General features: G+C 39.4%; 1 protein-coding gene across 1 annotated transcript in view; it reads left to right on the top strand.

Moving 5' to 3' along the window:
• LOC138149349 (piezo-type mechanosensitive ion channel component 2-like) overlaps window positions 1-13713 on the top strand; it is a 97092-nt gene that overhangs the window by 47977 nt on the left and 35402 nt on the right. The window contains exons 25-32 of the mRNA XM_069072314.1: window positions 1095-1257; window positions 2067-2156; window positions 3793-3914; window positions 5096-5161; window positions 9651-9734; window positions 10214-10380; window positions 11701-12062; window positions 13299-13565. Coding sequence (XP_068928415.1) covers window positions 1095-1257; window positions 2067-2156; window positions 3793-3914; window positions 5096-5161; window positions 9651-9734; window positions 10214-10380; window positions 11701-12062; window positions 13299-13565 — 1321 coding nt within the window. The remainder of the gene's footprint in view (window positions 1-1094; window positions 1258-2066; window positions 2157-3792; window positions 3915-5095; window positions 5162-9650; window positions 9735-10213; window positions 10381-11700; window positions 12063-13298; window positions 13566-13713) is intronic.

Genomic DNA, 13713 nt, shown 5'->3' with positions numbered 1-13713 from the left:
GTCAACAATTTTACTTTAATCAAATATATACACACAATTCACTTGGTTCAGGGGGAAAAGTGAGCACCCTGAACTTCAGAGAAAATACAAGCAGAAATCACAAGCAGAAATAATAGCATAAGAACCAACAGACAGGGCTTCTAACAATCTGATCAAATAATACATACATCACAGATCCAACTGTCTGACAATAGTATACATGTACATATATTATGTATAATGTAATAATACATGTACATAGTTACCAGAGACAGAGGCACCAACATTTGGAATTTCAAAGCCAGGGAGCTCCTTAATGGCTACTCAGAATCTCATCTGGCTATAGATGGCTACTTGAACTGGCTACTTGAACACTCTTCCCATGAGGGAGCCCCAAAGCAAAATGCTAACCTCAGAGTATATATACACTTCTTCAGGGTCAGAGGGCATCACAACCCTCCTGACCCACTGCCTAATTACAAAGTAACAAAAGTGTGGGCCTTCCTGAAAAGCAAGCCTCCCCTAATCAAGCTTCTCTTGTTGGGCTCCAAGTAAAGCCTATTAATGGGCAGGGAAGATCTTCAACTCCCATTGACATTACAAGAGTCCAGAGTCTTCCTCACTCATCTGTTCTTATACCATTTCTTCTATCAGTTGAGTCTTCTCATTCTTGTTTTACAGGGGACACTGAGACCTAAAATGGCAAAGTAGCTGCTCAGGTTCACACAGCAACATATAGAGAATGTGTATTATCAACTGATTCGGGTTGGAGGCAGGGGAAGGACTGGACTGTCTTTTTCCAATTCTGATCACTTCCACTAAGCCCTAATTATGTCTCCGAATCCTGATCTCACTTCTCCTTTCCCTTCCCACCCTCTATAACCCACACTCCTGCTCTCTTATATAACACTTTGGGCTTTGGAGGAAGAAGGAAAAAGATGAGTGAAGGGGGAACGATGAGAGGGAGTGCCTAAGCTCTATAACTATGACTCCTCATAGCCATGGAGGAAAAGGGGGGTAGAAATAGGGGACAAAAGTAATACTTTTTTATGCCTACTATTCCCACTATATCCTCTCAGAAAAGCTTATAAACATTTATGTTCTTTCTTGTGTAGCCATCCCTGATGATGAAGAGTGCGAACCTCCAGAAAAGGATGCTGGCATCCTATGGGATGCTCTATGTTTCACCTTTCTACTCATCCAGAGGAGGATCTTTACGAGTTACTATCATCTTTATGTTGTAGCTGATCTAAAAGCCACTGAGATCTTAGCATCCAGGTACATGGGTAACATGCCACCAGCACAGGGTGGGAAACATCATATCTCAGAATATTGAGTATTGTCATATCTTAGAGCTGGGATTGAACCGAATTCAGTAAACATTTATTAAGTGCTCACTGTGCCAGGCTCTGTGCTAAGTGCTAGGAATACAAAAAGAGGCAAAAGACAGTTCCTGTCCTCAGGGAGCTTATAATCTAACAGGGAGACAACACACAAGTAAATATATACAAAGCAAGCTATATACAGGACAAATAGGGAATCATTAACAGAAGGAAGACCCTGGAATTAAGAAGGTTTGGGGAAGGCTTCCTGTTGGAGGTGAAATTTTAGTTGGGACTTAAAGGAAGCCAGGGATGTTAGCAATCAGAGCAGAGGAAGGAAAGCATTCCAGATGCGAAGGACGACCAGAGAAAATGCCTAGAACCAAGAGATGGAAGTTTGTAGAACAGCCAGGGGGCCACTGAATCAAAGAGAACATGTTGAGGAGTGGAAAGGGATCAACTTTGGATGATTTTATTTTATAGAAAAGGAAACTGAGTCTCTGAAAAGTAAAGTGATTGCCCAAGGTCAAAGCGTGGATTAGTGAGAGAGCTGGGATTAGAACCTGGGTCTCTTGATTCTTGGTAGAGGGCATTTCTGCTACGTACGTACGTTAAGCTCTACATGTCTTACTTGATGGGTGTCTTCCTGGATGAATGCATTCCTCCAACACTAGGCAAAATAGTCTTATATGTCTCAGTGAATGCCAGGCAAGCGGGCTATGTATCATATACTGGGATAACATAATGTTTCTTTTGCATACTTAGAGGAGCCGAGATGTTTGACCTGGAGTTAAAAAAGTTTTTGGTGCTTCGAGAAGAAGAAGAGGAAAAGTCAAAATTGTTCATGATGAAACAGTACGTTGATCAAACAATGCTTTACATCTTGTTCCTACATAGGAAAGATTAACCAACCACATTAGGTCAACCTTCTTCATTGTTCCTTCTCTATTTATATTGGGTAGTGCATTTTTTTCTATTTTATGATTATGTACTTAGAGCTGGAACGAAACTGAGAGGTCACTGAGACCAATCCTCTTATATTGTATAGGAGAAAACTGAGACAAGGAGAGGAAAAATGGTTTGCCTGAAGTCCCACAGGTGGTAACTGGTAGAGTCAAGATCTGAATCCAAGTCTCTGGCACCAGATCCAGCATTTGTACCATGTACTATCCATTGTACCATGCTGTTGTTGTTCAGTTGTTTTTAGTCACATCTGACTCTTCCTGACCCCATTTGGGGTTTTCTTGGCAAAGATACTGGAGTGGCTTGCCATTTCCTTCTCCAGCTCATTTTACAGATGAGGAAACTGAGGCAAAGAGGGTTAAGTGGATGCCCAGGGTTACACAGCTAGTGTCTGAGACCAGATTTGAATTCATGAAGATGAGTCTTCCTGACTCCAGGCCCTGAATTCCACCCACTGCATCACCTAGCTGCCCCATTACACCACACTGCTCCTTTGTATCATTGCATATGACTAACAGGAAGAGCAAGTAATAAAATCGAATAAAATGACAATGTTCTGAGTGTAGATTGTGAAATTTGAGATTTGACTATGAGTTGCCCAGTAGATAAGGTGCTAAGAAGTGCTCTTCCAACCTAGGAATCTGTATAATTCATATAATCCATAAAATTCCTTAGTTTGGCTCCTCTTTCCAACTGTGGCACCAACATGATATTCACAGCACCTATAGCAACTATGAATATGCTGGTGTAATGCTGAATCACAAAATATAACAGATTCTCCACATGGAAGACAGAACCAAAACATTTGTTCAGACACCAAAAGGCCGAATCCCAACACCAGAAAGCCAAATCCATCATAGCAACAAAAAAATCTATACACAATAATAATGCAGAAGATACCACCATCCCCAAGCCTTCCCCCTGCTAGGGCCTTACCATAAATAAACACTCACAGTTAGCTACCTACTTCCTCTCTCTCCCTCAGCTCTAACTGCTCTGGCCAAATTCCTCTGGGTTCTGCTCCACCATACCTGCTCCACCTCTTCCTGTTCCATCCTTTCAGCAAGGTCCTCCCACCACAGATTTCATGTGACTCAAACTCATGTGACTTAGACTTCCATGTGACTTAAGCAGGTCACATGGACCTGTTAATGGATGGGAAATATCTTCCCATTTACATTACCATTACACCAACCTCTTCTCTCCCTCTAATTCTCCCCTCCCCTCCCCACCTCATCCCCAACACTGTGATTGCTATTGCACATTCCCACCCCAATCTCTTTTGCTATGATGGATGCCCCTGGAATAACCTACCCTTTTCTCTCTACCAATCTAAGGCCTACTCCTTCCTTAAAGACTCTATGGAGTTTCTTTCTTTCTTCTTTAGCTAGTTAGTAGAGAGAATAAGTTCTGAAATGCACATGGAGCACTAAGAAGTTTTATCAGAAGACGGGGCCCATTTGGCAGAGAGGAGGTGGTGGGGTGGGGGGAGAAGGATGGGTTCTCATGACTTGTCTTAAATTGCTAGGACGGAGAAAATAAAATTGAAACAGAAGAAAATTGACAGTATGCAGCAGACTGATAAGACCCTCAGTGCCTCAGTGGTTAAAGATAGTTATTCTCTCAAGCCAGAAGGAAGACAAACACAAGGTAAGGATGAAATCATTGGTGACTCAACTGTCCCAGGTTACCCTCTAAGAACCTCTAGGTTCTGAGATAGTGAAAGTAAATCATCTGCCATATAAAGCCACTCTTTTCTGAGAATAAGAAAGGGGGTAGACTTGAACCTCTAGAAATGTTAAACAATGGGTCTATGTTAGGGCAACTTCTCCATGTATCTCATGTACTTAGAAATATGTGTTGAAAGAGCACTGGAAGTGTAAATTCTGACCCAAGCAAAAAAAAAAAAAATTCTGCAAAGGGCCCTTTGTTAGTGTAAAATCATAGGATAATTGGTTTGGAGCTAGGAAGGGTCCATACATGTCATCTGGTTCAACCCTCTCATTTAACTGAGGAGGAGACTGAGACCCAGAGGGGTTAAATGATTTTGTTCAAGATCATACAGATAGTAAGTGACTGAGTTGGGGTGCAAAGCTAGGTCTTCCAAGTACAAATGTAGAATGATTTCTATTGTATCTGTGGACCTCCAGCAGAGGGAGGCCCTTCCTTTTGCTGGTTGCTGTAGGGCTTCCTAGAAATTCAAGGGCTGCTTTGATAACTACAATCCTGAGATTTCCCAATTTTCTCAAAGGATCAGGTGCCCAAAGGAGGTGGAAGACTTTTGTTTGTTTAATCAAATAATAGAATATTTTTCTAAAGTTAATTTCTTCATGGATTCTTCTTGAATTGAGCCAATTTGGGTATTAAAAAAAAAAAAGAGAGAATCCATGTCTTTATTTGATAATGAGCAGTCACATTTCTTCAAAATTGCACTTAATATATAATTTGACCTTACCAGTTAAGACTAATTAGATCAAACAGTTTATATTAGTGACAAGTCTGAATTTAGAAGGAGTCTTTTTTTAGTTATTTAACATAATATAGTTTCATTGTTTAAAAGTGTATAAAATATCCCAAAGTAGTTTTTACAGAGTATTGCCCAATAGAAGTACCCAGGGGACTTGCTTTTTTGAATAAGAGAGAATGAGTTTTAATTGTCATATGGGATGAATGTAACTAAAAACAATCCTATTAAGTTACTTTTTAAAACCTTGTAAATCCATTCACTTGATTAAGCCAATCTTTTCTTAAGGGATAATAGAAAGGCAAGCTTTAGTTCTTTGGGGAGGAATTATCCCAAATTCTAAATGAGGCTTTACTCTTATTTGCAGATGATGGGAGCATAATGAAAAATAAAGATGAGAACTGGTGGCAGCCTTGGGTGAAGCATCCTTCTAGTAAGTTGACTGAGATTCTATTGAGCATAATGGGTTATTACACAGGGCTAATGAGGCAGGGGCCTTGGCAGCTAGAGAATATGAAGGATAGAGTACTTGGCTTGGAGTCAGGAAGACCTGAGTTCAAATTCCACCTCAGATACTTCCTAGCTGTATGACTTTGGACAAATCACTTAACCTCTGTCTGCCTCAGTTTCCTCAGCAGTAAAATAGGAATAATAATAGCACTTACCTTTAAGGGTTATTGTAAGGATAAAATGAGAGAATATTTGTAAAGTTCTTCATAAACCAAAAAGTATTCTATAAATATTCATTATCATCAGCATTTTCATATTCCCTTGTGGGTCAGCTTCATGGGTTAGCTTTTTTCTCTGTTCCATGGTCCCAGACTGAATCCCTATTCCTAGCCAGCTGTCTGGATGCTATGCTATAATATACAAAGGGGCCTGGGCTAGAAAGCATAGATGGCAGCACAAATCCCTCACATTTTTTATTCTAGAAGAACCCAAAAACTCATGCCTTGGGTTGATGGCCTGGTAGCATCGGACTTATATACAAATGGATGGCGTTTCATTTTTTTGATATCTATAAAATATCTGCAATCTGATTGTCCCAAGAAAGGGGAAATGAATGGAGGCTTTCTATGCTATAGATAGCAGCTTGTTTGTGATGACAGATGACAAAGAAAAGCACCCCACCCCCCATGCCCCCTGGGACTAATTCAATGCATCAATACCAATGCAGCTCAGTCTAGATGAGGAGAGCTGAGGCTTCAGTCTCATAAAAATGAAATGTCTTGTAGCATCACTAGAATAAGAGAGATTTTGAATAGTACTTGACTTTTGTTATAAACCTTCCTGGGATGTATACAAGGAGACAAAGCTATATATTCTTTTGTTTTGTGGAATTACTTTAAGTGATTCAGGATGGGAGCTATAGCCTCTTTGAGTCTGACAGTGAAGAGGAAGAAGGGATAAATGAAGAAAAAAAGAAAGCAGCATTTCCAAAGCCTAGAACTGCCTTCCAGGTATTTGTTGGGTGATGTCCCTGAATTATCCAAATGCAATAGTCCTATTACAATTCTGGTCTATTATTTATGTTAATAATAACTCACTTCCTTATGGTGCTTTAAGATTCATAAAACACTTTTTTGGTAACAACCCTGTAGGATAGGTAGTATTAATATTATTATTTCCATCTCCAAAAGAAGCTGGCAATTAACTGTCCTAATTCTTCTACTTATCATCCCTGTAATTTACCAGACAAAAACACCCTTTCCATTGCCACCACTCCCATGTAGATGTTGTCTCTCCCCATTAAAGAATAAGTTCCTGGAGGACAGGAACTATCGCTTTTCTGCATTTGTATTCCCTGAGATTAGCAATATGAGTGCTTAATAAATACCTTTTCCTTTCCTTCTTTCTCTCCTTCCCTCCTCTGTCCCTCTCTTCCCTTCTTTACCTTCTTCCTTCCCCCTTTCCTTCCTTCCTTCCTCCTTTCCTTCCCTCTTTCTTTCCTTTTCTTCTTCTTCCTTCCTTGATTTGAACCCAGGTCCCCTGACACTAAATGCATTGCTCTTCCAACAGCGCAATGTCACGATGAGATCAGAACATCATAGTGGTTCAGTGGAGTGAGCACTGGATTTGCAATCAGAAGATTTGGGCTGATATTCTGGCCCTGCTACTTCTTACCTCCTGTCACCCTGGTCAAGTCACTGACCTTAGCTCCTTATCTGTAAAATGAAAGGGTTGAACTAGAGGTCCTCTAAGGTTATACTGGCTTTAAATCTCAGATCTAGGTTAACCTCATTTTACAGATGAGAAAACTGAGACCTGGTGAAGCTGAATGACTTGCCCAAGGATACATAGGTACAAAGTAGCAGAACCAGAATTAGAATTTGAATCCAGGTCCTATTAATCTAAATCCAGTGGTCTTTGTGCTATAGCAGGCTGCCACAGTGTATGTGTATATATACATATGTATGTATTATATATACATATATATGCATACATACATCACTGTGTGTAATGGGAACATGAGTTGACATAGAGTATAACATACTCAATGTGTCAAAGGACTTCATTGTAGATTTTCATTATGTGTTTATTGTGTTAATTTGGGAAAGTTTCTAGATATAAAGAGAACTGCTGTTTAAAAGGCCCACAATTCCAGATCTTTGTGTGCGTTTATTTGTAATCAGGGCATGAAATTGGAATATGCCCTTTCAGCCTGAGGCAGCCTTCTAGATATTTGGAAAACATGGTAAAATTGGGAATAAATCCTAGTTTTTCATCAAAGGAAGTCACTGGTCCTTTTCTCTCAGCATAAACTATTTGTTCTACAACACAGGAATCATGGATTGCATTGATCTATGCAAAATAAGGAGGAGACTAAGGCACCATGATTGTCTAGTCTTTCCTATATGAAAAGGAAGAGTGTCAGTATGGCACCATCCACTGAGCTCTAGATCTGTGAGGAGGATGTCTTGGCTGTGATGTTTGCCAATCTTGATGCTTCCTCTGCCATCTCCTCACTCCTCGATCCCATGTAATTTGGTTTCTATTCTGACTTTGTTTCTATGGCTCTCTCTACAGTCACTACTGACCTCTCACTTCTCATATCCACTGACCATTTCTCTGACCTTGTCCTCTTCACACATTGTTGAGCACTTGGCATTGTTCATTATGAACTACTCCTAGATATTCTCTCTTCCCTCACCTTCACTGATATCAAAAAGTTTTAGATTGTTCAAAAGAACTAATAGTTTGTTTAATTTCCTCTCTCCTTTAAGCTACAGGGACAATTATTTCTGTGCCTCCTTTCAAATTCATAGGGCCATAAAGAGGTCTTAGAATCCACTTATTTCAATTCCATCATTTTTCAAAGGAGGAAATTGAGCCCTTGAGAAAAATCTCTAAGTGACTTTTCCAAGATAGCAATGAGCTGGGATTTGAACCCAGGTCTTCTGACTCCAGATCTATCATTCTTTCACTGTACCATGCTGCCCCTTGTTCATTTGACAGTAAGTATGGGGACACATCTATTTTTCTTAGCTTTTATAGTTAATATTTCTGGGTTTTCTTTGAAACGTCACAGGTTCACTCAGAGAATTTTGCCTTTAGTTTACTATGGTGTGCATATATCTGAGTAGAACCTAAAACATTTTTAAATTCAGGACCTGTTCCTTAAGATCATTTCTTTTCTAAGAGGAAATTACTTGGAACAAATATGACATTGATTTTCCATCTCACTTTATTATTTTCAATTTGTTTGTTTCAAATTACTTAAGACTTGACAACCAGACCATATAGTTAGAGAGCTTTCTGATTAGATTTTGTGGCTTAAAAGAAAAAAAAGAGGGAGTATAGATGAGACTAATGTTGGCTGAAACTGCCAAAGAGACAAGAATAAGGATCTCTCTCTCTCTCTCTCCCTCTCTCCAGCTTGCTTATGATGCCTGGGCAAATAACTCCAAGTCAGCTCTCAGGTTGTGGAAGCAATATGAAATGACATTCAAGAGAGAAGAAAAGAGGGAGGAATGGGAGCCACAGTGTCAAAGAGGTATCCATCCATTCCAGAACAGAGAGCTGTGTGATAGCTTTGATGGATCACTGGTGTAAGAAGAACAATTGAAATTAAACAGTTGACATTTTTGAATTGTGAATTAGGAATAAATAGATTGGGCTCTAGGAACGATTACATCATGATCATGTAGGAATGCTGGGTTAGAGATTATGATTATGTCAGTAACCATGATAAAGACTGGAATTTTTCTAAATGATAGTTTGTTCATCTGAGGCATTTGCGGGGACATCTGAATTTTACAAATTTGTTTTACACCATAATTATACTTTTGGGTTATGAAAGGTATCAGAGAATTATAGATCTGAAGAGACCTTAGAAATATTTTAGATGTTATTGATATAATTTATTTTTCTATCATCTTCATTTTAAAAGACATCCTTCCCCATCCCTACCTGGAGAGTCACCCCTTATAACATAAAATGAATAAGGAACAGGAAAATAAAGCAACTCAGCAAAACTAACCAACCCATTGATCACATCTGACAGAATAGCCAATGTTCCATACTCTTAACCCCCACCTCTGCAAAGATAGGAAGGAGCTGCATTTCCTCATCTCTTGAGGACTTTGGAAATTATAAAGTATGTGGTCTTTAATGAATCAGATCTAGATTGCCTAGGAAAGTATCCACCAGAGATAAGCACTTTAGAACAAGTAATTAATTAATGTAAGAATTTGAAAGTTTTTATTCTTTATATGGTCTGGAAACAGAATCAGATGACTGGGTGCCAAGTCCCTAATGTAATTCCAAAAATGTTACATTCATCTTTGGTTGAAAATCATTCCCTAGCCACTAGTAACACTCTATCCCCCCACTTTCCAACATACATATACATGTAATGTAACCAATTTTTTGATAATAAAGAATAAAATAGATGATTCCAAGTGATGTCTATCTTTCCGTAGGATCAAAAGACAGAAGTCTGAAGAAATGTGAAGATGTTGATGCTGATGTTTCTGAGAAAGATGATGGAAGCTTGGATGAGCCAGGTAGGTACACTGGATTGAGGCATTAAAGTTGACCATGGAAAGAGACAAAAGGTGCTTTAAGAGGAGGGTAGGCATCAAAGACAAATATCCCTGCATTCTCATTTTACTAAGGGTTCATCCTGGGTCTGCTAGGTTGGTTTTGGGGAAATCTTTGACGATTTTGTCTAAGTGACAAGATTGTATTTAATTCAGTAACCACTTATTAAGCAGATACTATGTTCAGAGTCCTGTGCTCAGTACTGGGAGAAACTTCAAGTTTAGGAAAGACCTAGTTTTCCTGTCTCATGAAGCTCACACTGGAAATACAAAGTCCTGCTTCCCTATGAGGTTTTCCTCCCTAGGTAACCGGGTTATGTTCAATTTTGTTTTGATTCTCAGTACTGAAAGTCTATGAAATACTTATAATGGGGCTTTTTGTTACGTAAATATTTGGAAGTTTGCTTTGTTCTTCTCTCCTGGTTTTCTCCTCTCCTTCACAGAGATTCTAATGCAGAGAATAATCAATATGGTCAGATTTTCATGGGTCTTTGGGAAGGTGCTGCTGGAGGACACCATTGCAGCAGTACACTCCCTGTACAAAGAAAGTTGGGAAATCACCACCGTGTTGAAGATGGAGCGGTGCATGCTACTGAGAAGACTCAGTAAGGTAAGGGCCATGGAGCTCCAAAGAGGCTGCTCTTGAACAAGGTCAGCTTCTTTGGGTCATTCAGCTCAGACCCATCATTCCATAATCTGGCTAATGATTCATGTCTTTTGTGAGCTCCTCATCAGGATCATTGTCACTCCTCCCCATGCATGGATTTCTGTATGTTCAAATCAAAGGCTTAATGAAACCTATTCTTTCACCAAGTGCAACCAGAAGCCTCAAATGAGTCTTGGAGAGACAATATGAGGGTTCCCTTGATGTACTTAACAAAAGCATCCTTTTCTTTAAGAAGGGGAATGGCCCCCACCCCCAAGCAAATTGTTTGAACATCTGATGTACCATGAGTGTTCAGAGTGTTTGATCCAAAAAAACATTAAGTACTCACTAGTAAAAGTCACTACACTTGGTGCTAGGGACACAAAACCAAAAATGAATCATAAAATCATCAATTTAGAGCTCAAAGGAACCTTATATAGGTCATCTAATTCAACCCCCTCATTTTACAGATGAGGATAATGAGGTCCAGAAGTCTCAGTTACTTGCCTGTGGTCACATAGGGAATAAGTAGCAGAGCTAAGATTAGAGCCCAGATCCTTTGACCCCAAATCCAGGACCCTTTCAACCACATCACCCTACTCTAGTCAAATGAGAGTCCTTTCCCACCCTACTCTAGTCAAATGAGAGTCCTTTCCCTCAAAGAACTTACAGTCTACTGGGGCAGGGAGATTCAGATAAGTATAATAATGCAAGGTAGAGAGTGATGGGGTTAAAAGGGAAATCCAAACAAAGTACCCTGAGACTTTAGAGAAAAGGGAGATCATTTTTGGTTAGGAAAATCAGAGAAGGTTACATGTGGCAACCTGGGTACTATAATAAAAAGGGCACTGCACTTGGAGTCAGGGAAATCTGAGTGCAAATCCTGGCTCAGATGCTAGCTGTGTGACCCCCGGACAAGTCACTTAACTTCCATCTGCCACAGTTTCTTCATTTGTAAAACAAGAGTAATAGAGCACCTGCCTCACAGGTTTGTTTTAAGGATCAAGTGAGTTAATGTGTGAAGCACTTTTCAAACCTTTAATATTATGTAAATTCTAGCTACTATTCTTGTTTTTGTTGTTGTCGTACTATAGTTGGCAATTAACCTTAACCCTAAAGAAAGAGAAAGATTCTGAAGGGTGGAGATGAGGAATTGGTATACTCATGGCATAGGGGATGTCCTTTGGGAAGCATAGATGTGGGAAATGGTAAGTCCAGTTCCTGTTAATGCAACCCAAGCACCATGTTTTATTTGTAAAATGAGAAAGTAAAATGTCATTGTAGGGGGAAAAGGTCACCAAAGAGAATATTTTGAGATACTACCATTTAAAGCTTCAGGAGAAACAGAAAACCACACCTGTTAAAATAAAGGAAAGACACCCAGGAGTAGAAGATGCTGGGTTACCTGAGCACCATAAGGATAATGCACAGTTACCAGATGAGTCAGAAGAGGAGATGAGTCCTCCAGGGGATGAATGCAGAGCTGAAGACACCTTAAGTCAGCAATCCCCCAGCGAAGAGACCCAGTTACAGGTTGGATCAGGGACAGACCTTGCCAAGAATGACCTTGAGGACCTGCCATTATCAATGGGGCACCCCCCAATTGGAGAAGACTCACAATCACTTGAGGAGACCACAGTACCCAGGTGAAAAGGCCTTGATGAAAGCTTAGGGTCTATTAAGGTCAAAATTTTGCTATGCAAACAGTGGAAGTCAGAATAATGTTTTCAAAACACAATTTTGCTGAAGTCATCACATTGAACCCTGAGCCAAGAAATATTGGCTCAGATAAGCACAGAAATAATTTACCCTAATTCACCCTGCAACCTAGTTTTAAAAATATTATTGATAGCTTGTTTTCATATTGCTTTCATTTCTGAATATATCCTTTCTGCTTGTCTTCCCAGAAAGCCACTCCATATGATGAAGAATAAAAAAGGGGGGGGGGAATCAGTTCAACAAAACTAATCAATACCTCAACCAAGCTGGATAGCAATGCTATCCATTACATACAATTACATACAATGCCATCTAGTACAACAAAGGTTGAATTCTACAACCATTGTTCCCCATCTCTGTAAAGAAGGGAGGAAAAGTATATTTTCTTACCTCTTCTCTGGGGTTGTTTGCTTATCATAATGATATTTTCTTGCTTTTATTTCCATTTACACTGTCACCCGCCACCTCGTTTAAAAACAAATAATCCAAATGGATTTTTGATCTGGTAACTTTTCCAATAAGATATAAATGAACCAAATGATCAGAAGGTAATTTTGTCAGTAAGAAAATGACTGAAAATGCTTCAGAACTTATCATAGAATATCATAGATAAACTGGAAGGGCCTTTAGAGACAGTTACCTCCAAACCCCATCTTTTTACAGATGAAGGAACTGAAGTCTCAAGAGAATATATGACTTGACCAAGGTCTCACAATGTTCTGACTCCTAGCCCATGAATTTTCCTCTTACATTAATCAATCAACAACCATTCAATAAATGTTTACTACTTGCCAATTACTTTGAGCACATCATACCAACAAAGTCTTGTCTACTAATGCTTCTTGGAAGACTTGCTTTAAAGAATAGAAAAGAATGGTTTGTAAGTAAATTATTTAAATAAAAATGAATTACCAAAGAGTGTTTTCCCTTTTGAATAAGTCAAACCATCCCCTGAATTTTTATAATAGCAATTTGTTCAATAAACCCTCTCATCATAGATAGAACAAATATAAATCTCAGTTCAGCCCCATCCAAATGATTATAAATCCCTAAAGGGATTTTCTGATGTTTACAATTTGTTTAATGTGAATTTAATGTATTTGTTTTCAAAAGTTTTGGTATCTTGTGTTTTTTTGTGTATGTGTGATATTTGGGGGGCCTAGGGAATTCTCAGAGATGGGTGATGACTATGCAAGTGATGATGAGGAAAGCCTGGGTGAGGAAGATGAGGGTGAGCCAGCATCAGGACTTGTCTGCCAAGTAGCCAGTCCAACCTGTAGCAGCTCAATGCAAGCTCAACAAAGAAGCTCCTTATCAGAAACCAAAGACTCAGTTACTGCCTCATTGGGACCGAGGAAGAAAAGAGTCACTAGATCAATAAGAAAAACTCCCTTCCCATTATTGACAGCTGGAGATCTACTACTTAAAAGGCAAGAATTATTTTTTTCCTTCCTTCTCTCTTCTCTTCCCTTCTCCTTCCCTTCCCTTCTTCTTCCCTTTTCCTTCCCTCTCCTTCCTTCCTTCCTTCCTTCCTTCCTCCCTTCCTCTCTCTCTCTCTCTCTCTCTCTCTCTCTCTCT

Source organism: Petaurus breviceps, unplaced genomic scaffold, assembly GCF_028583685.1.
Source record: "Petaurus breviceps papuanus isolate PSGF00001 unplaced genomic scaffold, PetGlider_PUasm1.0 90847, whole genome shotgun sequence".
NCBI classification, from domain to species: domain Eukaryota; kingdom Metazoa; phylum Chordata; class Mammalia; order Diprotodontia; family Petauridae; genus Petaurus; species Petaurus breviceps.
The sequence above is the reverse complement of the archived record's forward strand: the minus strand, read 5'-3'. Positions and strand labels throughout refer to the sequence as shown.